General features: G+C 36.9%; 2 protein-coding genes across 11 annotated transcripts in view; one reads left to right on the top strand and one right to left on the bottom strand.

The window, feature by feature from the left end:
* CCDC125 (coiled-coil domain containing 125) overlaps window positions 1-15,247 on the top strand; it is a 32,073-nt gene extending 16,826 nt beyond the window's left edge. For both annotated transcript variants that reach the window (XM_042940450.1, XM_042940451.1), the window contains exons 7-12: window positions 3,882-3,964; window positions 5,501-5,616; window positions 6,360-6,467; window positions 7,622-7,796; window positions 12,181-12,317; window positions 13,165-15,247. In XM_042940450.1, the coding sequence (XP_042796384.1) occupies window positions 3,882-3,964; window positions 5,501-5,616; window positions 6,360-6,467; window positions 7,622-7,796; window positions 12,181-12,317; window positions 13,165-13,473 (928 nt within the window). In that variant the 3' untranslated portion in view covers window positions 13,474-15,247. The remainder of the gene's footprint in view (window positions 1-3,881; window positions 3,965-5,500; window positions 5,617-6,359; window positions 6,468-7,621; window positions 7,797-12,180; window positions 12,318-13,164) is intronic.
* CDK7 (cyclin dependent kinase 7) overlaps window positions 1-26,073 on the bottom strand; it is a 62,858-nt gene that overhangs the window by 8,945 nt on the left and 27,840 nt on the right. For 3 of the 9 annotated variants that reach the window (XM_042940466.1, XM_042940459.1, XM_042940476.1), the window contains exons 9-11: window positions 25,363-25,449; window positions 21,090-21,239; window positions 17,791-17,938 (exon numbers count right to left, since the gene is read on the bottom strand). In XM_042940466.1, coding sequence (XP_042796400.1) covers window positions 17,791-17,938; window positions 21,090-21,239; window positions 25,363-25,449 — 385 coding nt within the window. Of the gene's footprint in view, window positions 1-10,662; window positions 11,202-12,308; window positions 12,554-12,579; window positions 12,966-17,156; window positions 17,355-17,790; window positions 17,939-21,089; window positions 21,240-25,362; window positions 25,450-26,073 lie in introns of those variants that run through there. The other 6 variants (XM_042940456.1, XM_042940453.1, XM_042940478.1 and 3 more) reach the window with 4 other exon arrangements.

Genomic DNA, 26,073 nt, shown 5'->3' with positions numbered 1-26,073 from the left:
AACCCTTTACCACATTTGCTTTAACATTCTGTCTTCTTTATAGTTACATATGTGGATACAGATAGATATCTGAGCCATTTAAGAGTAAGTTACATATAAGGCCTCATTATTCTAAATACTTCAGTTTGTGTTTTTTAAAAAGGGACATACTCGGGCGCTTGGGTAGCTCAGTCGTTTAAGCGTCTGACTCTTGATCTCAGGTGGGGTCATGACCTCCCAGTTCGTGAGTTTGAGTCCTTTGTCGGGCTCTGTGCTGACTGCTGGGAGCCTGCTTGAGATCCTCTCTCTCCATCTCTCTCTGCCCTTTCCCTGCCCATGTTCTCTCTCTCAAAATAACTTAAAGAAAGAAATAAAAAGGGACATAACTCTGTCATAACCATAGTAAAATGATCAAAATTAAGACATTAACCTAATACTCTATTTTTTTAAAGTTTATTTGAGAGAGACAGAGAGAGTGAGGGAGGGGCAGAGAGAGAGAGAGAGAGAGAGAGAATCCCAAGTAGGCTCTGTGCTGCCAGCACAGAGCCCGATGGAGGGGTCTGAATCCACGAAGCCCTGCGATCATGACCTGAGCTGAAACCAAGAGTCGGATGTTCAACTGACTGAGCCACTCAGGTGCCTCCTAATATTCTTGTTTAACCTACAGCCCTTATTTAGATTTGCTAATTATCCTAGTAATAATACCCTTATATCAAAAGAAAAAAATTCCTGTGTTCTAGGATCCAGTCCAGAATCACGCATTGCATTTGGTTGTCATATCTAAACTTCCGTCCCCTTTAATCTGAAACAGCTATGAGGAGTAAGGGAGAGCGAAGGAAGGGGAAAACATCTGGAACATTTATCAGTGCTTCTTTGTCCTTGACATTTTTTGAGGAGGACAGGGTGGTTATATAATACACTACATTGGAAATGTCTGGTGTTTCTGAATTCGATTCAGGTTATGCATTTGGGGCACTATTACTACTGAAACAATGTTGTTATTAGTGCATCATATCAGGGACCCTGCAATGTGGATTTGTCCCGTTCCTCGCATATGAATGTTGACTATTTGGTTAAGGGGTGGTATCTGCCTTCATTTTCCACTATAAAGCCATCCTTTTCCCCCTTGTGATTAGTAAGCATCTTGTGGGGAGATGCTGTGAGATTATGTGATTTATTGGATTTTCACCCACTAGTTTTACATCCACTGCTTATTCTGCCTGAAGCAGTCATTACTATGACGGTTGCCAAATGGTAATTTTCTAATTCTGTTATTCCTTCTATATTTATTTGCTGGCATTTTAAGAGCTTTTTTCCTCCCCCATTTGTTTATACCAAAATGGATTCATGAATTCTTGCATTATTCAATGGGTTACTATCATAATTTCTTTTTTGCATACAGTTTTCCAACTTCAGTCAATGGGAGCCCCTTCAAGCTGGCTCCTGTGGCTTTCTGACCTCCCTGTTATTGTTGGAGCACTTTCTTGCTTTCTGGTACAAGATGTAATAGGCCACTATGCTTACAATATTGGCATCTTTCCAAGGATTCCTGGTTCCTTTTAGCGGGGAATAGTGTTTAGAAATCAAGATCTTAGTGCTAGGTGTGCTTATGGCTACTGGAAGTCATTGCTAAGAGGTCCTCTGAGAGGACGACTGGAAATGCACACGCACACACTGACATACACATCTACCTCTTCATCGCTCTCTGTTCAGAACCCTTGAGTTCACACCCATATCTTCAACTGCAACCCACCACCACAGGGTGCATTTGAGCCTTGCCCATTTCCATATTTGTAACTTCCAGTGAGAAACCTGGCTCTTTTCACCCAATATTTACTTATTTGTTGTCACAGAATACGCAGAAAGTAGCTTTAGAATTGCTAATACACACCATTGCAAAATCAAACCTACTAACTAGAGTTCAGTATTTGGTTGCAGTTTTGTTTCTCGCCTGAGGGGATCCAGTCAAAACAAGTGTTCAAAACTGACTTTAGTTTTTTTTCTCTTTCTGTGGTTATACAATTCATTTAAGTTCATTTGTTTTTATCTATATTCTGTTTTAGAGTTGTTTCGTCATCCTTGTTGATTTATTTATTCGTCTGATCTATTTTTGATCTTATAAAACACTAACATGCTTCCAAAAGTCAGAACTATTCTGAGGTATACTCAGAAATGTCATTCTCCCCCCAGGGCCCCTACCCCATTCCCAACCTGCCATCTTTCCTTCCCCTCACTATCTATATAGATAACCAGTTACTGTTTTCTGATTTATCATTCCTCTGTTTCTGTTTGCACAAATTGGCAGATATGTTTGTTTTCTTATTTCTCCTTCTTTCTTACACCAAAGAACAGCTGACTGTACATATTCTTTTGCACTGTTTTTCCTTTTTAACAATATATCCAGGAAACCACTCCATTGTGTGGATGTGCCATAGTGTACTCAACTATTCTCCCATATAGAGGCACTTAGATTGTTTCCAGTATCTTGCGGTTGTAAACAGTGCTGCAGTAAACAGCTTTGACATATATATTTTTGTGTTGTTGGGAGATGTACTTCTGGTGTAAATTCTTAGAATTGCTGGATCAAAAGGTCAATTCATATGTAGATTTATTAGATGTTATCAAATTCTTGTCTGTAAGGCTTGTACCACTTTGCATTCCTACTAGCAATGCATAAAAGTGCCTCCTCAAGAGAATGTCACAAATCTTAATTTATGCCAATTTAATAGTGTTGTCTTGGTTTTTGTATTTTGTTTTTGTTGCACAGAATCCAGAAAATTCTGATTCAAACACCCAGATTTGCACCTGTCAGTAGACTGCCTTTTAGGATATTCTTCAATTAAGCAGAACTAGCAAAAGAGGTTTTATTATGAAGTCTGCACAAAAAGAGAGTGAACCAGACAGCAAAGCATGAGCAGGAGAGGGGCAGAGAGAGAGGGAGAGAATCCCAAGCAGGCTCAGCACTGCCTGCGCAGAACCTGATGCAGGGCCCAATCTCAAGAACTGTGAGATCATGGGGGCGCCTGGGTGGCTCAGTCGGTTAAGCATCCGACTTCAGCTCAGGTCACGATCTCACAGTCCGTGAGTTTGAGCCCTGTGTCGGGCTCTGGGCTGATGGCTCAGAGCCTGGAGCCTGCTTCTGATTCTCTGTCTCCCTCTCTCTCTGCCCCTCCCCCGTTCATGCTCTGTCTCTCTCTGTCTCAAAAATAAATAAACGTTAAAAAAAAAAAAAAAAAAAAAAGAACTGTGAGATCATGACCTGAGCCGAAATCACGAGTCAGACACTCAGCTGAACCACCTAGGCGCCCCTAAATTTTTATTTTAAGTAGGTTCCACACCCAATGTGAGGCTTGAACTCATGACCCTGAGATCAAGAGTCGCATGCTCTACTGAGCCAGCAGCCCCTCTCCTTATTATTTTTTATTTTTTAATTTGAGATACTTCTGATTGTTTCTCAGATGAGTATACAGAAGGGTTAAGAGTATGTCCAGAATCTTACCATGCTCTAAATTGTTTTTGTTTTGTGACACATATAAGTTCTAGCTTGTTTTGAAGTAGGAAAAATTTTATCTGGGTTTTTGTTTTCTGATTATGGGATACAAATATTCTCATTCAACAATGAAATGTTAGGGGTGCCTGGGTGGCTCAGTTGGTTGAGCGTCCGACTTCAGCTCAGGTCATGATCTCAGTCCATGAGTTCGAGCCCTGCGTTGGGCTCTGTGCTGACAGCTCAGAGCCTGGAGCCTGCTTCAGATTCTGTGTCTCCCTCTCTCTCTGCCCCTCCCCTGCTCATGCTCTGTCTCTCCCTGTCTCAAAAATAAATAAAAACATCAAAAAAATTAAAACAACAAAAACAATGAAATGTTAATGTTTTAGTTATTTGGAGGGTACTTTTTTTCCAGGCTAAACTGTGAAAATGCAGTCCTCAAGGAAACTCTGAATGTAAAAACAGAAGAAATTAAAATGCTGAAGTCGGAAAATGCACGTAAGTGAAGAGCATTATTTTGATGATTGGTTAAGAATATTATGTTAAAATATCAGTTTTAGTGTCCTATGTTAAGAACATACGTATCAATAGACAAAGTGCTATTATTTAGAAGTAACGTACTTCCAAGAAATGCATCATTAGGTTTTTTTTAATGAAAAAATTTTAAGATGAAATTCACATATCAAAATTAACCATTCAAAAGTAAATAATTCATAACACTCACAATGTTGCGCAATTATCTAGTTCCAAAAGATTTTCATCACTCCAAAGTAAAACCCTGTATCCAGTAAGATTTCTCCCCATTCTCCCGTTATCCTTTTGTTTTTCTACTCAGTGTAAAACAAAATGGTAGAGCACCTCATATTTGAGAAACCTAAGTACATGTTTTTTGGGGGGACATTAGTAGGAATGTATTCTAATAGTATTAAGGCTAATACTAGCACTCTTGCTTTTTCAAGATATTGACTGACTACAGACTTGAAAGTTTTTACCTATATGTGTGTACACACACACCCCTTATGTAATAAGTCACCTTATGACAAAATAAAAGAATTTAAGATATCTTAAGAATATATTTCTTAAGTTTATTAATTTATTTTGAGAGAGAGAGAGAGAGAGAGGCAGAGAGAGTGAATCCCAGGCAGGCTCTGCACTGTCAGTGCACACCCCAAGGTGGGACTTGATCCCACGAACCATGAGATCATGACCTGAGCTGAAGTCGTACGCTTAACCGAGTGAGCCACCCAGGCGCCTCCAAGATGTTTTAAGAATATTAAGATGGCATCAACTTTTTATATAATTTTAAGAGATGTGTTGTTTCTTCCTTCTTAGCAGAAACTGTTTTAAGGTAGTGGCTTGAAGGAGACAAAGTTCTGAATCAGGTCATGGGCCTGAGAGGGGCACTTTCTGTAGTCTAGTAAGTGAATAGTGGCAGAGCTCCTGGGTGAGAACTGCACAGAGAAAATGGTGCTTCTCCATACCTGTGATTAGAGCAGATGGGAGATTTCACCTGTTAGGTTAGTTCAGGAAAGCAGCAGCCTATAACCACATCCACTCCCTCTCTACCACCTCACTCTGCAACAAGTCGGGGAGAAGTCACGATTTTCTGTTCCAGGATGTAGGACCGCTCTTGTTATAAATGGTTGAGAACTTGTGAAAACTCATAATAGAAGTCTAATAGAGTTTGGATAGCTGGTCCATTTGACATTAATGTATGAGATCTCACCATCTGGTGGTCTCAAGATCTAGCAAGTGCAAATAATTTGCATTTGTATGTTCTTTGAAAATCCTACAAATTTTCTTTGAGCAAATGAAGACCAGACTTTGGACACTTCCACATTAAATACAGTAACATTTCATCTAGTGTTAAGTGTCTGTTATCTCGTTTGATACCCACTATTTTATCAGATTTTCTGGCTGTGCAGTTTTGGTAGGCAACGTATGGTAGGCAGTGTATGATGTTGGTGTAACCAGTAGCTTAGGTGAGGCCGGAGTCAGACTGCATAACTAACACTCTTCTTTGGCCCTTCCTAGTTTTAAATCGACAGTATTTGGAGGCCCTTGCCATGCTGGAGATCAAACAGCAGATGGCAGCTCAGGAACACAAGTGCCGTGATAAATGTGGTTTTACAGAGGTTTCAGGTCTTGAGGTAGGTAGGCAGGTATGAAAGATGAACAAGAGGGAGATTTTCTACTTTCCTTTTCCCCATCACCGTCTGCGACATGTTCTAGAATAGCACTATACTTAGCAATTTGAGACTGAGGGTAAGAGAGGCCCATTGGTTTCCCCAGGACAGTTCCTCAACCTTACTGGTACCATGCATTACATTCTGGTACACTAGGACATGTGCTGGCCACTTCCTGCCCCATTTCTTATTTTTATAGTTTTAGCATAAGCTGTGTTAGCTGTGTCTCACATGACACAATCACAAGTATTTTTTTAGAAATGGAGGGATGATTATTTTCCTGACATATTAAAATTCATTCATCATTTTTAAGCATGTACCTCTCCCTGGTGGGAGCTGGCAGGAGTAAATGCTGGGCAGCCAGGCTAAGCTCATTCACAAATCAACAAGGTAGATTTTAATATTACTTCAAGTTCCTGGCAGGGATTCAGACCATAGAAACTGGTGCCAACTTAGAAGTTTTGGAAAAAGAAAAGAAGCAAGGTAGAACTCCTTTATGGATTTGTTCCAAGTAGTAACATTCTTTCCTCATTTGTGGTTGGATCCTGAAATCCGCCTGTCAGTTTTCTTCTATTTTTGTTTCTCTTTCCAATTTCTTTGAATTGCATGCTCGAATATAAATGTGCATGTGTGTAAGTGCCCTTGCGTTTGTGTGCAGCTAGGTAGTGCGACCCTCAGTAATGGGAGTAATGTTTTCGGGTTTAAAGCTTGCTGTCCTCAGAGCCTGCCTTTGCCATGGTCCCGGAGGGAGTCCCTGTGCTTGTGCCAAAATGGCGGCATCGGCTCGGAAAATGCTTCTTAAGCTCAAACAGGAGGTAAGTACCATATTATCAAAACACTAAAAGCTTTTTTTTTCTCTATTGATAGAAGGGAAATATCTGCAATAATTAGCTTCCTTTTAGTAGTCACTGGCTGTGGAACTTAGGCTTACTTTTATGTGATAGAATTAACGTACAAACTGGATTTTATTTACATGGTTCCAAAATACAAATAGTACTTGGCATGATACTATGGCAACATAAAGTTGTTTGCCTAAGTTTATAGTTAATATTTCCTAAGTTTATGTTTCTTTTCTCTATAAATGGTCCCCAAATTACTCTATTTATAATTAGAGGAAAAAGCTCATGCTTAAAATCACTAGGATCCACAACACTGATAAATGGGGAGATTAACATGAAGCTTAGCAGAAAAACAGCAAGGTATACTGAAGGGACCTTTGTACCAGCCAGACCTAGGTTTGAGTCATAGCTCTAGTATTTTCTACGTGTGTGGGTTTGGACACATGTGTTAAAACAGAGAATAATAACTAGTTATTGGGCTGTTTTGCGGAAATAGAAGAGGCAGACATTTAATGTTTAGCACTGCACCATGCAGGTGCTGGCACTTAAATGACAGCTGCCATTATAGTTAGTTATAATAACAAATACAAACATGGACCATAATTTTAAAAATATTTTACCTTTATTGAAGGTATGGAATTTCAAGTCTTCAGACATAGGAAAAATAACAGCTAAAAATTAGCAGTTCATTAAGACAAGCATAAGATTACAAAGATCAGTCAGGGTCAGTTATGGCACGTACCTAAAAGGTGAGATTCATAATTATTTTCAGTGATACTGTCTAGACTGGCCCAAGGCAGAATGGAAATGCAGCCTTTGGCATCCTCCCTTCTTACTTGTTGGGCAGGACACACACAAGGCCTTTCTGTGGTAATGAGGTAAGGTCCAAGAAGTGGATTAACAAGGAATGATCGGGCACCAGGAAGGAAATTTCTGGTAATCTAGTTCAGAGTGGACAGCTACTGTAGAGGGGAATCAGCAAGTACTAATTAGTTTAAGCACATGAAATAGATCAGACTGACAGATACATGCTAGGCAGGGAGACTACATTTGCTAATGTTGCTCAGCATTCAGGCAAGAATTGTTCTAGTTTTGCATATGACACCTGTTAAACTTTCTTTCAAAACTAGTTGGGACTTTTGCAGAAGAGTAAAGAAGAAGCTTACATAATGGCAGATGCATTCAGAATTGCATTTGAGCAACAATTAATGAGGAAAAATGACCAGGCACTAAGATTGACACAAATGGATAAAATGTGTAAAAAAGCAACAAAATGGATAAATTGGAAGCACCTTAAGGAGGATGGTAAATATGAATTATAATGGCAATAATCAGGTACAATTTTAGTTGTTTTTGATTATAATCAAAGTTGATTATGCACCGTTAAATGAAAGGAGAATATAATTAAAGTCTCACAGTTGTGATTTATTACAAAATTTAGCAACTATGGGAAGAAAGGGGGGGGTCACTGGACGTTACATATGCAGAAGAAATATTGGGATCACTAAAACCATAAAACAGTAGAATCTTTTCTACTACTCAACTATCTCATTTAAGCTACTTAAAAAAAAATTGTTCACTTATTTTTAGAGTGTGTGTGCACACTAGTTGGGGAGGGAGGCAGAGAGAAAGAGGGAGAGGGATAATCCCCAGCAGGCTCCAAGCTGTCATCACAGAGCCGGACACAGGGCTCAATCTCAAGAATAGTGAGATCATGACCTGAGCTGAAATCATGAGTCAGATGCCATGGGGTGCCTGGGTGGTTCAGTCTGTTAAGTGCTGACTTTGGTCATGACCTCACTGTTCATGGGTTCGAGCCCTGTGTTGGGCTCTGTGCTGACAGCTCGAAGGCTGGAGCCTGCCTCAGATTCTGTGTCTCCCTCTCTCTCAGCCCCTCCCCTGCTCATGTTCTATCTCTCTCTCTCAAAGATAATTAAAAAAAAAAAAAAAAAAAAAAGACCCTTAAAGCCACCCAGGTGCCCCTCAACTATCTCATTTAAATAAGACCATGTTTAGTGGGGAAAGTTTATGAGTGCTAGGTGATTAAAGGGAAACTGCCTAGATGTCATAATGAAAATAGTGAAACTCAGGGGTGTCTGGGTAGCTCAGTCAGTTAAGCGTCTAACTTCAGCTCAGGTCATGAGCTCACAGCTTGTGAGTTTGAGACCAGCATCTAGCTCTGTGCTGACAGTTTGGAGCCTGGAGCCTGCTTTGGATTCTGTGTCTCCCTACCTCCCTGCCCCTCCCCTCCTCACGCTCCATCTGTCTCTCAAAATATAAACATTAAAAAATTTTTAAAAAAAATAGTGAAACCCAAACATGAAGTATATCTAATTAAACTTTGCTGAAATGTGTGATTCTAAAAGGAGATAGAGGAGTAGAGGAAAAATCTTAAGTTGGAAATATTAATAAAATACTTTTATAAAAATGAAACAAGTTAAGGGTTAAGTTTTGTTCACATACCTATCAAAAGTTCGTGGCCATTTTTCAGTATTGTACTGGTGTGAACAAAATATATAAAAATGGAATAAAAGAATAAAAATGACAGTTGGAAGTAGATCATCCAATAAAATCAAAGTAGCTGTTATTTTTTAGAAATTTTAGTTTCTCTAAATGTTCAGTATCAGTTTTTATTCATCAGTATTATTCAGTGCAACTCATATTGCTTCAATTTAAAATTCCAACTTGAAATCTTTTATTAGTCAAGAAAGATTACATAGTGAAGTTTGTAGGTTTAGATGTTTTAATATTGAAATTCTGAGATGACTATATTTCTAAATATTTTCTAATATGTCAAAACCAATAATCCTAATTCCAATCTTTCTCGTGTTCAGATGAACTTTGGAAATATGAGTCTTAGAATATTAAAAATGAAACTTTTAATAAGATACCTATTTTTAATTTTTTCTCAAGTAGTACATATTCCTAATAATATACAGGTCAAGTGATGTGAAAATAAAATAAAATATAGGGAAAATATAAATAGAGGGAAAATAAAATATAGGGAAAATAAAAAAGGAAGCGATAAACAAGAACTATGAAAGTAGATAGAAGCAGATCATAAGACTTCTGTATTTAGACTGTTTATCAGGTGGAAGTCAGGGCAACACAGGAAATCGTAACTCTCAACACTGACTCTTAAGGAGGCATTCCACACTGTCCTGAAATTAATTTCTAAAATGGTTTTCTGACATGAGACTTACAACAAAAATCCCTGAGCTGGCTAATGTCATGTCTAAGTCCCCAACAATCATTTATGATAAATATAAAATCAGCATTTATATGGCTGTTATCTATAATAATCCCTTGATAAAAGCCAAAGGTATAACCTTAGTGCCCAACTCAATGTAGGTGATTCTGCCAGGCAAATATGCAAACATAGTCCATATACTTAGTCTTTTAGGAATTGATGGGAAATGTTAATATCTAGTTCTTTCAAGGACCACAAATGTGTAGGTCATCTTCACGCACCTCTTCTAAGCTAAGCCCTTGATAGGAGCTGGACTGCCGAATTTTCAAAGGTGTTCTCTTTAAGCACAACCTTGGTGTTCTGTGATGTGAACTGAAGGCAAATCCCTTTGGAAATGTAATTTAATTGCTTGTTTGTTTTGATGGAAGATGAGGAGAAGAGTTATGGGAGAAAGAAAACGAAGGGCAAGGCATGGTTAGAACAATCTTATGAAAGCCTGCCACATTCTGTCATCTGCACAGAAGACCACCCACTGTGTGCGTGGAAGTTGGCCAAAAAGGTAATGCTAGACAGACAAAATGGGTTTTTCCTAAGAGGTAGATTAATATTCATTTCAGCACTTGAATACATACTCATTTTATATTCTAGAACGACTGCCTTTCTTAGCTAATGACAAACTTGAAAAACTTTTCCATTAAAAATATGATTTGACAGATATAGCTCCTGATCTTTGTTTTCCATTAAGGCCCTGAAGAGACTGGAAGCAGAATTTAAAATAACTGATTCATCTCCAAAAGGCCTTTACAAGTCCATACAAGTGTCAGTAGCTCTTTGTCAGTTTTTTTTTTAATGTTTATTTCTGAGACAGAGACAGAGCATGAGTGGGGGAGGGGCAGAGAGAGAGAAAGGGAGACACAGAATCTGAAGCAGGCTCCAGGCTCTGAGCTGTCAGCGCAGAACCCGACGCGGGGCTTGAACTCACAGACTGTGAGATCATGACCTGAGCCGAAGTTGGAAGCTCAACCGACTGAGCCACTCAGGTGCCCCTACTCTTTGTCAGTTTCTTAGTGACAAGACTGATTCATTTTATTCATGTATTTCAGTAATCTGAAGAGGGACAGGACGTTGCCATAGGTCAGTTTCTTGTATGTGGTTAACATCTTAGAAGACATTAACTTTTCTTGTTGATATGGCAGCTTAGACGAGTTCTGAGAGATAGGTTATAGCATATTTCTTTTTTTTAAGACTACAAATAGAGATGCAGATTCATTCACTCATCAAAGCTAATGAGCACATCAACTTGTCTGGCTTTTCTCCTTTTGTCGAAGTTGCTTGAGGAAGAGGTCAGTGAGTGAGCCCCGGTAGCTGTGGTTTATCAGAATTGGGTGGAAAGGGAATTGTCTTTTATCTGTTCTCAGTTTTCCATTAGACCATTTGCAGAGCATTCCAAAGGCATTCTTGATGTTTTCTTTGTATAAATCCACAATTTTGGTACCTTCTGCTATAAAACTGCATCCTTTCTATAAAGAACATCATCAGTGTACACATTTCAAGATGTGGACTTTTAAACATTAGGTCAGTACCTGGGCTACATGTTTGTTTGTTTTTTTAATTGTGCTAAAATATACATAAATTTACCATTTTAACCATTTTTAACTTTAAGTAGACTTCATGCCCAGCATAGGACTTGAACTCATGGCTATGAGATCAAGACCTGAGCTGAGACCAAGGCACCCAGGCATCCCCCATTTTAACCATATTTAAATAAGATTAACTTCATTCACACTGTTGTGTACCCATCAAGACCATCCATCTTCAGAACTTTTTCATCTTTCCAAATAGAAACTACCCATTAAACACTAACTGTCCACTCCCTTCTCCCAGCCCCTGTGCTCTATTATTTAATGACACAGCAATCCTGAAGCATGGAGGCTATTATTCTCATTCTAGAGTGAAGAAAAAAAGCACGGAGACCTTGTCCAAGGTCACTGAGTACGGGGCTAAATGAGGATTCAAGTCCAGGTCTTTCTCCTCTAACGCAGGATTTGCATGGTTTAGAGACCACTTGTGGCCTGCAGACATGTTTTGTTGGGTCTACATAGCGTTGTCAAATAATGTTGGTAAGTGGCTGACATTTAACACTGGAAGACTTCACACACACATCTGGATTGCTGCTTCCTCTGGAAGACTGAGATGATCTGGTAATGTGGGCTGCATGCTCTCTCAAGGGAAGCTATCGCTGGGAGCCGAGGAGTAGAGCGGCAGGCAGGGCATTGCTCTGGGTCCTTACACTGTGACCCACTCAACCTCCGTTTGCCATCCTGCCTCTCAAGTCTGTGTTCTCTTCCCACTACACTGATGCCTGACTCACCAGACTTCTCCAGAAGAGAACCACCTCTTGACTGATTTACAAATGAATTATCCTTGGTTCAGACTTACCTCTTTTCCTGGAAGTATATGAGTGAGGGTTTTTATGTTTCAGTTGATTTGCATGTTCAGTTTTAGGATTACCATCACAAGGAAGTAAGAAGACCTTAGGGCAGAAACTGTTGGGTATGCTCCCTTCAGAAAACAGTTCTAAGAAGACTGAAGACCAGGATAATCCTCAGGAAGTCTTTAAGATGCTAACAGAGTTGGTCAGTGTTTTTGCTTTCTCTTGTTAGAAGTTGTGGTTAAGCTAATCTTTTTGTTTCCTATTAATTCAACTCTTTTTTTAAAAATTCCGTTCTTCAGTACTCTGTACTTGCCTTTTATGCCCTTTTCTCAGCTGAGGTACCATCCTCCAGTTTTGATCTTCATCTCCTTAAATTCCCTGCATGCTCTTCCCACTTCTCCCATCCATGTTCTTCCTGTACAAGTTAAAGCTTCACCTCTGAAAAGAGGGGGCTCCCTGTAATTAACTGCAGGTACCTCTGTCATCTGCATTTACACATACATTCCATGACAAGACCTTTTACTTAATTCAGGAATTTTTAAAATGTACAAGGCAACTTTCTCACACATTATATCTTGAATCATTATCCCTATTTCATATGACTAAACTAAAAGACTCATGCTATATGAACATACTTATCTATATAAGAGGGTTAAAGTCATTTATTCACATATAAATATATTTTAAAAATTTCACATATAAAGAACTTCAGCCTTCTCTTGCAGGGGTAATTACATGTTGATATTATTTATACACACACACACACACACACACACACCCCACGTGTATGTTTTTCCTCTCTCTTCAGATGACCTACAAAAGTTTCAGCAGAAGGAAACTTCTGTTCTTCCTTAAAAAAAAAAAAAGTCCTCAGTAATGTGTAGCATAATACTTGGGGATTGCTAGATTAACTTATTTAATTAATGTATTTACATTGACTGACTTAACAGATTGAAGACAGAACATTCTGAGAAAAAGTCTTCTGATTATAGCTCTATATGCTGTGATTTATTGACTAATTGGCATATTTTTACTTTTTGTCCAAGTAGTTGAATGACAAAGAAGAAGCTTTGGCTCATCAAAGAAAAGTTAGTTACATGCTTGCTCGGGCATTAGAAGAGAAAGACACCACCTCAAATGACAATAAGGAAAAAAATCTTGTGAAAGACAATTTTCCATTAAAAAATGCATGGGGGAAAGCTTCAGAATTCCCTGTACTGCATGATCCTGTGTTTTCAAGTGTTCACATTTTAAGTTCTGCGGGCTGTCTTTGTTCAATCCAGCACCCTCACAGAGATCAGCACTGCACAAGAACTCTCAAAAGATCCTGTTCTTTGCCATCAAATATCATGTTTTGAAGATAAATCAATTGAAATCAGACCTGAGAGCTGTTTATATTATGACACTTTAAAAAAGGACTGTACAAATGTTGCTACATCTTCAGAAGTTATATGTTTTATGGGTATTTCTAAGTTTTAGAAGGTAGCTTAAATACTCAAATGTTTTCTACAAGAAATTTATTAATATTCTGTGTTGATGGATTTTATAAATTACATTAGTATGCTTTATTAAATTTTCAGTATTTGCCAACATCTTAAAAACAAGAAAGTGATTTCTGAGAAAAAAAAGTTATTAAACTATTTTGATTGACTAAAGGGATCTTTGGCTTAAGCAACAATATAAATTAATGCTCTAAGAAATAACAATGCCTAGGAGTGGCTGCATGATAATTTTTGAAATACATGTATCTTGTTTTATTGCTATTTTTCAGGATTTTCATTTGCCAGAGAAAGGTTACAACTAATAATTTCCTTAAGTTAACTTCAATAAAAAAGTTATCATGGTGGGACTTTGGCAGAAGTATATTCAAAGCATTGCTAGTTACCTTTATAGCTTCTTTTTTTGTTGGTGTGATGACACTTTGGAGCCAGAACTGTGCAGAATTCTAGCACTCACACCATTCTTTGGTTTTGATGCTGAATTTTAAGGTATTGCGTAAAATCTTTAATACCTTCTGGGAATGTTGCTATATTAGTAATATCACAATTATGCCAAAGGAAATGCATTACACTATCAGAAGTTTTAGAAGTTTTGTAAAACTTTAGTTATGATCTCTAGTAAAAAAAAAAAAAAAAAGATATATGGCTACATTGAATACTACTTATAGATGAGGTAACAGGGTAAAATGAAGTAACAATATAAAATAGAAACCATTTATAGTTGTGTTAAAGCAAGAACATTTAGTTGGCTTTAATAAATATTAATAAAAGATGAACTTTGGCAAATAAATTTTGAAAAAAGGAGTAATGATGAGGAACTACTGTTACTAGACATTAAATTGCATTGTCCTGGTAGTAATATAAAGCTACATTATTTAAAATAGTGTGGTACCAACAGGTCAATGGAATATGATAAAGAATATACACAGAACTAATACATATAATAACTTAATATGAAATAAAAGGTAAGGAAAGCAAAGATTTGGGCATGTTCAATAATATCTAAGTGTAAAAAACAGTAAAAGCTAGAAATGTTCTTTTTTAATGTGTGTATATGTGTATTATATAAAATGCAGATGCTTAAACTGCTAAAATTTGGAATACTCCCCAAATGACAGAGAATCTAAATCAACAGTTCACAAAGAGGGATTATATATGGTAAGCAAATGTGAGGAACTATTCAACAACAGTAGACGTTTAAAAAAAGTAAATGATAATGAGATACCAAATTAGGAAAGATCACAAAGATTATGTGAGTGCTAGAGATGATGAGGGGAAACAAATACTTTCATACAGTGTTGATGACCGTGTATATTTGAGAACCTGCATTCAATTTTGGGGGCATATAACTCAGAAGTGAAATTGCTAGATCATATGAAAATGCCTTTAAAATTCTTTTAAGCAAAGACTACAGTTTGTCATAGCAGCTACACCACTTTACATTCCAACCAGTAGTACACAAGGGTCCTAATTTCTCCATATCCTCACCAACACTTACTACTTTCTATGATTTTTTTTTTTATATATAGTAGTGATCCTAATGTGTATGAAGGGGTATGTCACCGTGGTTTTGACTTGCATTTCCCTAATGATTAGTGATGTTGAGCATCTTTTACATGCTTATTGGCCATTTCTAGATCATCTTTGGTGAAATGTCTATTCAAGTCCTTTGCCCATTTTTTAAAATATTTTATTGTTGAGTTATCTTTTATCAGATATATGATTTGCAAATATATTCTTCTGTTCTTTTCACTGTGTTGCTTAACACTCCTGTGATACATACAAGTTTTAAATGCTGACGTAGTCCAGTGTCTTTTTTTTTTTCTTTTTTCAGAGAGAGAGAGCACGTGAGCAAGGGGCAGGGAGACAGGGACGGGGAGAGAGAATTTCAAGCAGGCTCCACACACAGTGCAGAACCCAACACAGAGCTCCATCTCATGACCCATCATGACCTGAGCCAAAATCAAGAGACAGACACTTAACCCACTAAGCCACTCAGATGCCCTATGTCTTTTTCCCCCCCACTTTTCTTGCCTGTGTTTTGGGGTCCTATCCAGGAAGTCCTTGCCAAATCTAATGTCATGAAGCTTTTCCTCTATATTTTCTTCTAAGAGTTGTTACAGTTTTAGGTCTTGAGTTTAGGTCTTTGATCCAATTTGAGTTAGTTTTTATATATGGAGTAAGATAAGGGGAAGTATACTTCGTACGCAGCAAGGAGCCCAGTGTGGGGCTTGAATTCACCACTTTGAGATCAAAAGCTGAAATCAAGAGTCAGATGCTTAACTGACTGATCCACCCAGGCACCTGGGATGGGGTGGGGTGGGGTGTGGAGAGTTCTTCATTTTTAAGAACTGAATAGCTATTGGGAACACAGTGGAAATATGGCAATATCAACATTATTGAAAATACATACTTTACGATTCCCATCCTGATTATTTAAGTACTAATCTAGGTACTGCTATAAAGAGATTAAAATCCCAAGTAAATTGACCTTAATATATGGATAATCCAATCAGGTGACCTTTTTTTTTTTTTTTTTTTTTTGAGACAGCAGACTTCCCTTTTTGGTAGCAGACAAGAAAACCAAAAAGATTCTAAGCACGGCTGCTGGCTTACAGATGGAGAATGCCATGTGACAAGGCATGTGGACTGTCTTAGGAAGCTGGGAAAAGCCTTGGCTGACAGCTAACAGGGACAGAAAGCATGTGCATTAAAATCACACGAACTGAATAAGCATAGAAGCAGATTCTCCTCTAGAAACTCAGATAAGAGTCCAGTTCAACGGACACCTTGATTTTGACCTATGTGAAAACCACTGTTGAGCCAGGTCAGATATCTCTGGCTTATAGAACTATGAGCTAGTAAATTTGTGTTACTTTATGCTGATACACTTACGGTAATTTTTATACAGGAAAGAAAAATAACAGTCCATAAATAAAGCATAAGAATGTAGTGTTGTATACGTAAGATAGATGTATGTTTATATATTAGATGGCTGTTAAATAAATTAGATATATATGTATTAACATGGAAGAAATAAAAAAGCTTTGAGTAAAAATAAATTATAGTATGAGATAGCCTATCATTCATATAAAACTTGGAGACTCAAAATAATACTGTATATTACTACATGCATTTTTATAAAATAGCAGGATAAAATCATGGAAAGACCCTCATTTCCTGAGAGTCGCTTCCCTTTTGGGAAGCCAAAAAGGAAAAGAATGGAATGGCATATTAAAGGGACCTCAATTTCATTTGTAGTTTTATCTTTTTTTTCCTATTTAGTATATTAACATTTGTTAACTCTAGGTCGTAGGTATATGCTACATTACTACTACTGCTTCCATTTTTAAATACTACCTCTACCCCTACTACCCTATTTTTAAATACTACTATAAATCTGTGAAGCTAGACGGGCCAGGTCATCAAAATAACTGATGATTATTTTTATTAAGGTTTCCTTAATGAATTTTCAATTCTACGTTTCAGAGAATTGAATTTAATCTTACTTTTGCACTCTCATCAGAAAAATCAGAATTAAGTTTGTTTTAAAATACATTTAATAAAAATAATCCAGTTTTACATATTTTACATGTGTAGAATATTTACAAATTCCTTCTACAGCATTCACTTAACGTTTACTATTTTTCCATTAATTGCCTTTTGGACTATTTCCTTCAGTAGTAAAATACTGTCCAGTGATCTTTGTAACTAAAAAATTAGCTTCTTGGGTAATCCTCCTAGGTGAAAAAAAAATGAGGTTGTTCACATTTAATCTTATGGCAATTCTAACCAGTCATTGCATCCAACTACATCCAATATATTTTACTTGCTTTGATTTGCTAATAGCACTTGTTAAACATTAAGCATGTAGTATACCGATAAAAATTTATAAAGAAAATAAGGCACACATTGATAGTTCGTGCAACGCTGAGGTATACTCAGAGTATACTTTTTCCATGAGTCAAAAGTATACCACATCCTTTTAAAATGTTTGGTTTAATTATTTTCAATGGAAACAAATATGGCTAAAATACCACATTCTCTACCATACACTTAAAAAAAAGCAAACAGCTCACAATCTACATGTCTTAGCTGCCCCTCAGTCACTAGCTATACATTACCTACTGGAGTTTTCTGAATTCATTTCATTTCTTATGAAAATGAAAGTTTTACCTTGTTCCAAGGCCTGTGTTCGCTTCCGTTTTGTTGCTACAGCTGGATTTGACTGTTCCTTTAAAGTTTCCAGTGGACAGTTTGGTCTTGGCAGCTGACATCCAGGTGTTGGCCCTGGCCGATTACTGAAATACTTAGTTTTCAATGCCTTTAAAGAAAAGATACCAAAGAAAGTAGGGTTTTAAGTAAGTATCTGAACTGTTTATGAAAATCAAAACACCAGAATTATTGAGAACATTAAAAACACTATGTGAATGCCCCACTTCCAACATGAAATTAATCTCAAGAATTTGGATGAGCAAATTACTACAAAGAAACATATAATGGTTTAAGATTGGTTGAAAATTTCATTACCTTAAGAAAAAGAGACAACCTTGTAATTTTTCTACAGGTGAACAGCCTTTATATTAAATATGAAATATCCCTAGTTAAGACATGTATAATTCAGCTCTCTATACATAAGGGGCTCTATAGTTCAACATGTAAAGACAGAAACTTGCTTAAAAAGAACTTCAAAGTCTGTCACAACATGTATGTGTATTCAAATTCCAAAGCCTGTAAATACAGATTTTTTTTAAAGTTTTTTAAAAGATGCAACAGGCTGGTAACAATGTACTAAAATCCAACAATTTACCACAATTAAAAATTTTACTGGGAATGAACTGAACAAGGTTATTTCTACATAATACCTGGTCAATGTTCTATGACATGATACTTTCTTTACTTTGGTCCTGAATTCCAATAAAAATAGTTTTATTCTAAATGACAAATTTGTCAAGTTCATACATTATTTGCATAGTACAGCTCAATAGGCACAAAAATTCCTTTTCAATAATCTTTTCAGGAATATAAAGAAATTCATACAAACTTTTCAAGCATTTCCTCTCACAACATTATTTTACACTATTTGCAGTGACAATTTAGATTCCTTACTTCAAGAGAGTTGCATTTCTAAAGTATGCTTCCAAATCAGCAGTTCCCTAAGTAAATTAAGCTAATCCTGAGCTATCAGAGATTTAAGAAAGGGAGACTATCTCATTGCAACTTTAAGACAGATATCCATGAGTCAAAACCCATTTTAAAAAATTCATTCTGGGGCACCTGGGTGGCTCAGTCAGTTAAGCATCCGACTTCAGCTCAGGTCATGATCTCACAGTTTGTGGGTTTGAGCCCACCATTGGGCTCTATGCTAACAGCTCAGAGCCTGAAGCCTGCTTCAGGTTCTCTCTCCCACTTGCGTGCGTGTTCTCTCTCAAAAACAAATATTTAAAAAATTAAAAAATAAACATTAAAGAATTTTTAAGTAAAAAAATTCTATCAAAATATAACCCAAATAAGTTGTACAACTAGTATTTTTCTATAAATTTTTATTTACATGTTTTATATTTTGATTTTTACTATTAATGAAAACAACTTTCTAGATAATCTGACCTTATCTCAAATTTCTTATGATGAAAGTACTGTGTGTGTGTGTGTGTGTGTGTGTGTGTGTGTGTGTAAAGGTTAACGATAAGGTACTTATTTGAAATGAGAAGAGTGCTTCTAATCGTAAAATATCTAGCATGTATGTATGAAGGTAACACGTACTGCCAAAAAGAGAAGGCCTATAGAAGTAAATGCATTAAACAATGATCTGGTAGTCTGTAATAAACTTAAGTGAAAAAATATCTATTTTATATTCTTGGTATATTGTGCGTAGATATGAAGACTTGTGACATTTCATTTAAATCAGGGTCTTACTTTACGAAGCCAAATCATTGTACTGTGTGGCATTTCTACACTTCCCTGCCACAATTTAAAAAAAAAAAAACAACTTTTTTTTTAGTGTTTAATTATTTTTGAGAAAGAGAGACAAAGCCCAAGCACAGGAGGAGCACAGAAAGGAGACACAGAATCCGAAGCAGGCTCCAGACTCTGAGCTGTCAGCACAGAGCCCAACACGGGGCTCAAACCCATGAACTGTGAGATCATGACCTGAGCTGAAATCAGATGCTCAACCCACTGAGCCACCCCGGCACCCCTCCCTGCCCCAATTTTAAGTGTTTGTGACACTAATCTTTTTTTGTTTTGTGCTTGTTTTTAAAACAAAGACAATGGATTTTTTTCTTTCAAAATCTAATGTTCTTTTGTTTTTGTGTTGGACAGTATTTCTTCCTTCTTATGGAAAAGCAGATATTCTTGGTCTTCTAATTTTTTTGAGTTTGATTCTTATTTCCCTTAAGTTAGGGTCAGTATCGATGTCTGTTCTATTCAGATTATCTTTCTGTCTCTTGTAAGCATACAGTTTTTTCTATTTTCAGGGCACCTGGCTCGCTCAGTCAGAAGAGCATGTGACTCTTGGATCTCAGGATTTTTAGTTCAAGCCCCACACTGGGTACAGAGATTACTTAAAATCTTTAGGGGTGACTGGGTGGCTCAGTCAGTTAAGCATCCAACTCAGGATCTCACAGTTTATAGGATCAAGCCCCGCATTGGGCTCCACACCGGCAGCACCAAGCCTGCTTAGGATTCTCTCTCCCCGCCCTCTCTCTCTGTCCCTCCCCCGATTCTGATTGCTCCCTCTCTAAAACAAAGCAACTTTAAAATAAAATAAAATCTGGGGTGCCTGGGTGGCTCAGTTGATTAAGCATCTAACTTGGCTCAGGTCATAATCTCACAGTCTGTGAGTTCAAGGCCCACATTGGGCTCTGTGCTGAAAGCTTGGAGCCTGGAACCTGCTTTGGATTCTCTATGTCCCTCTCTCTGCCCTTCCCCTGCTCGAGCTCTGTCTCTCAAAAATAAATAAATAAACATTGAAATAAATAAATAAAATTAAATAAAATCTTTAAGAAAGAAAAAGAAGGAACTATACCATTTTCTCCCCATTATCACTTTCTGACTGTGACAATGATCAGCATGCATACCGAGACTACATTTCATGGGAAAAAAAAACCAGAACACTTTTGGCATTAGGCTTGGCATTAATTGAAATATCATTATTTTAACAAGTACAAAGCCATTCTTATTGTTTCTTCTCTAGGTAAGCTACTTGAAAGCCAATTAATTATGAAATAAATACGTATTTATACGTTCCTAAGCAAAAGTAAACTCTCTTGTTGCATATGCATGATGTAGTTTAATACCAGTCTGAATGGGGCTTGTAGCTTAGGTACAAGATAAAACTTATAACTTCTTAAAACAAAAACACATCTTCACAGTATTTAAAGAATGTTAGAAAATCTTATGATACTCTATTTTATCAGTGTCAGAGTTAAGATTATCCTCATATTTCCTAATATAAGAAAGATATGCTAAAATACCTGTGTGGCTGTAATTCGAGTACATGGGTTAAATAAAAATAAGCCTTGTATGAGATCTAACAAGTCGTCTCCTGCTGCAATGAAGATGTGTTGTAACGGGATTCCAGGAAAACTCTTAAATGTCACGAAATCTGGAAGACTACACATGTCCTGTAAAAATATTTATAATTCAAACTTAAGGACTGAAAGTCATATACATCTCAAATGAAGAACTAAAACTGTCAAATGATCTATCTAGAAAATTCCAAGAAATCTATTTAAAAACTCCTAAAATTACTGAGTAAAGCAAGGTTAGAGGATACAGGATAAAGACACAAAAATCGATTGTGGTTCTATATACTGGTAACAAACGTGGATACTGAAATTTAAAATGCCGTTTAGAATAATTCAAAAAGAATAATCAAATACATGAAAATCTAACAAAACACATAGGACACTTATACTAAAAGCTACATAACTGAGGTGCCTGCCTGGTTTAGTTGGTGGAGTGCTCAACTCTTGATCTTACAACAGAGTTCTAAGTTCGAGATGCAAGTTGGGTGTAGAAACTAATTAAAAATAAAATCTTAAAAAAAAAAATGATGAGGCCTGTCCTATTCATGGATTTGGAGATTCAATTTTGTAAGGATGAGAATTCTCCTCAAAATGATATATGGAGTTGAAGGGAATTCTTACCAAAATTCTGACAAAATCACTTTAGATTATTCTAAAATGTATGTGGGAAGGCAAAAGAACTGTCATAGCTATAACAAGTTTGAAAAACAACAAAAGTGGAGGAATCAATCTACCTGATTTCAACACTTAATGCATAGCTACTTTAATTAAGACTGTGGCATTAAGCAGAAGGACAGGTATAGATCAAAGGAACACAAGATAGAACCCAGAAACAGATCCCCACAAATATGCCCAACTGATTGTTTTGATATATTGTCTTATTTTATTCAAATAATAAACCAAATATAAACAGATGTTAAAGACTGGTCTTTAAACATTCTAGTCAACAATGCCATGCTTGCCTATGATCTCAAAGACATAAAACTATATCCACACATCAGTGGTCACCAAAACATTCAGCCTGTGAGGCTGTTTGAGAACTCTTTTGACTATTTTTCCCAAGCTCTGAGTAACTCCAGGAATCTAAGCAGGGATAAGAGGAACCAGCTCAATCTTGGCATACTGCCAAAATGTGGCCAATCAAGCTTTAAGTGTCCACCAGCACCTGGGCCTTCTCCAGGTTACCAACAAATTAGTCCATGGTTCCAGGATGGAAAGTCCACTGCCCCAGACAGCTGATGAGTCTACCCAACTGACTTTTTTTTTTTTATGTTTATTTTTGAGAGAGAGACAATGTAAGCAGGGGAGGGACAGAGAGAGAGAGAGAGGGAGACACAGAATCCGAAGCAGGCTCCAGGCTCTGAGCTGTCAGCACAGAGCCCGACTTGAACCCATGAAGTGGGAGATCATGACCCGAGCCAAAGTCGGGACTGTGAACCGACTGAGCTATCCAGGCGCCAACTGATTTTTGACAACAATGCAAAGCAATTCGATGGAAAGATAGTCTTTTCAACAAATGGTGCTAAACCAACTGGACCATACACAGGCCAAAAAAAAAAAAAAAAGACCTTTGATCAAAGTCTCACACCTCATACAAAAATTAACTCAAAAAGGATCACATACTGAAATGACAAATGTAAAACTATAAAACTATTTATAGTTTTAACTTTTTTTATAGTTTTGTTGAAAAATCTTTGAGACAGGCAAAGAGTTCTTTAACTTGACATCAAAACAAGGATTTGTAAAAGGACAAACTGATAAAATAGATTTCATCAGAATTAAAAACCAAACAATCCAATCACAAAATGGGGACCTGGCTGGCTCAGTGGGTAGAGCATGTGACTCTTGATTTCTGGATGGTGAGTGAGTTCGAGCCCTATGTTAGGTACAAAGATTACTTTAAAAAATCTTAAAATACAATTCATTAAAAAAATGGGAAAAAAACATGAAGAGACACTTAACTAAAGATATACAGATGGCCAATAAGCACATGAAAACATATCCAACACCATCAGTTATTAGGGAAATAATTAAAATCACAATGAACTGTCACTACACAACCATCAGAACACTTGAAATAAAAAAGTGACAACACCAAATGCTGGAGAGGATGCAGAGAAAATGGGTTACTCATTTATGGCTGGTAAGAATATAAAATGGTACAGCCAGTCTGAAAAACAAATTAGCAGTTTTTTAAATTAACTACACAGCTACCATAGAGCTCAGCAACTGCTCTCCTGAGCATTTAGTCTAGAGAAATAAAGGCTTATTTTTATACAAAAAAAAAACCCACAAAAAACCAAAAAACAAAAACAAACAAAACCCTACACATAATGTTTATAGGAGCTTTATTTTTAACAGCCCCAACTGGAAACAACGAAGGAGTGAATGGTTAAACACTGTGGTACATACATACCATTCAGCAATAAAAATGAACAAATTACTGATATATACAACCTGGATGAATCTCCAAAGAATTATGCTGAATGTGAAAAAAGGCAAACCTAAAAAGTTACATAGTATGCGATTCTAGTTCTATTCTGGAAATGACAAAGTTACAGAAGGGAGAGCAGATTAGTGATTGCCAGGGATTAAAGAGGGAGGGGGAATGGAAGGAAAGTAGGTATGGCTAAAAAAGGGCAACATAAAGGATCTTTGTGGTGACGCCCCTGTATGTTAATCCTATCAACGTCAGCATGCTGGTCATGATATTGTACTAACTGTGTACGAACCTGGGTAAAGAGTTCAAGGAATATCTCAATTATCTCTTACAACTAAAATCTACAATCATCTCAAAATAAGTATAATTTTCAAAAATCTAAGGAAAATATCAGTAAAGCAGTTACTGTTTAGCAAATCATGTCTGGGGCGCCTGGGGGGCTCAGGTGTTAACCACTTCAGGTGAGGTCTTGATCTCACAGCTCTTGAGTTCGAGCCCCACGCTGGGCTCTGTGCTGTCAGCTCAGAGCCTGGAGCCTGCTTCTGTGTCTTCCTCTCTGTCCCTCCCCTACTTGCACTCTGTCTCTGTCTTGCTCTCAAAAATAAATAAACATTAAAACAATTAAAAAAAAAAAGACAAAAAATCATGTCTAAGAGGGGAAAAAAGAAAATCATGTCTAAGAGAAAAGTACTGTACAGAGTAACATGAACATGGCTCTGGAGTCAGACAGATCCACATTGCACTCCTAGCTCTGACACTGTGTGGCCTTGGGTAAGTAAGTTATTTATCCTCACTAAACCTCACTTGTCTCAAATAAACTGGGACTAACAGTACCTACTTCATAGGATTGTTGGGAAAATGACATATAATTTATGAAAAGCCTGTCATGATGGCATATAATGTGTTTAATAAATGATAGCTACTAAAGCATGTTTTACAATGAGTACATATAGCAAACTTTCAATTAGAAAGTTGAGGAAGTAACAGCACAAAAAAAACTCCTTACACTAAATTTCAGCTTCAGATAATTTTATCAGTTTTAACCAGAAGGCAGAGTCTGATTAAAATTTATCTTTTGTAGTAGTTATTTATTCTCCAGGAGATGGGGCTATAACAGGAAGAAAAATCTAAAGCTTTACAGTTTTAATTTAAGAATAGTCAAGTGAGATTATCTTACTAAACTATGATATATATAATTTAGCAACTTAAATTGGTGTAAATTTTACTCACGACTTAAGATTTTTTTGTAGACAATATAATGGATTAAAAATATGCACAATACTGAGACATCTTAACTGTTAGTGAAAATTCTACAAATACACCCTAAATCCACCAAGATGTTGATGAACAAACATGAATACCCATTAAAATAAAATATGCAGCTATTAAAAAGAAAAACGTCAGAATAAAAAAGAAAAAGGTCAGGTATAAACGTTAAGTAAAAAGATCAAGTTGGTGGCAAAAAGTTTATATGGCATGATCCTATTTTTATTAAAGAAAAGATAAAATATGTAATTGTGTAAGTATATGTTTATGTATGTATCTTCACAGCAAGACGTTCCACCAAACTGACAGTGATTAACCCTGGGATGGAGGAAGGGCAACATGTACGTGGGAAGCTGGATACCATACCACAATTTTAACTTTCTACTTGGTATAAATTTTGCAGAGTATATATTACTAGTAAATTAAGACGTGAATACATTTCTTTAAGAAATACGTACATGACAACAACATATAGAATCCTAACTACATTAAAGAACATGTATGAAGGCTTACAGGCCACTGTTCCTCAGTTGGTGTGCCCAAAGTTTCAAATATTCTTGTCAGTTGATCAAGATCTGAATCTCCTGGCAAAAAAGGAACCTGAAAGAGAGCAAGACACAGGTATTTCAAGGTGTTTTGTAATAGTTACACAAATAATACTGTAAACTTAATAAGAAAAACTAAACTGTAACAAAAATCAAAATATAGTTTGAGGTGTACTGGATATGGCATTATGTCCTACACTGCCAACCAAGTAAACAGTACCATCCTGCTCATTTTATTCACTCTTTAATAATCACCATGTACATGATCTCATAGTTCATGGGACCGAGCCCCACTTCGAGCTCTGCGCTGGCAGCTCAGAGCCTGCTTGGGATTCTCTCTTTTTGCTACTCCCTCGCTCATGTGCACTCTTCCTATCTCTGTCCCTCTCTCAATAAATAAATAAACATTAAAAAAAAAAAACAAACACCATGTAATAGGCACTGTGCTAATTAATTAAGCCCTAGGTATTTAAAGAAGGGAACAAGACAGTCCTCACTCTCCTATGGGGTAGATGTGGGGAATGCTGGTAATACAAATAAGGGGGTCTTTACAAGATGATGTTTTCAGTGAGAGTACAGGATTCTAGCCCACACAGAATAGCACCTAACCCACTTTAGCTATGTCAAGGAAGGCATCCTAGAGGAAGCAGCAGTGAAAGCTGAAAGATGAAAAAGAGTC

Source organism: Panthera leo, chromosome A1 (assembly GCF_018350215.1).
Source record: "Panthera leo isolate Ple1 chromosome A1, P.leo_Ple1_pat1.1, whole genome shotgun sequence".
Classification (NCBI taxonomy): Eukaryota; Metazoa; Chordata; class Mammalia; order Carnivora; family Felidae; genus Panthera; species Panthera leo.
The sequence above is the reverse complement of the archived record's forward strand: the minus strand, read 5'-3'. Positions and strand labels throughout refer to the sequence as shown.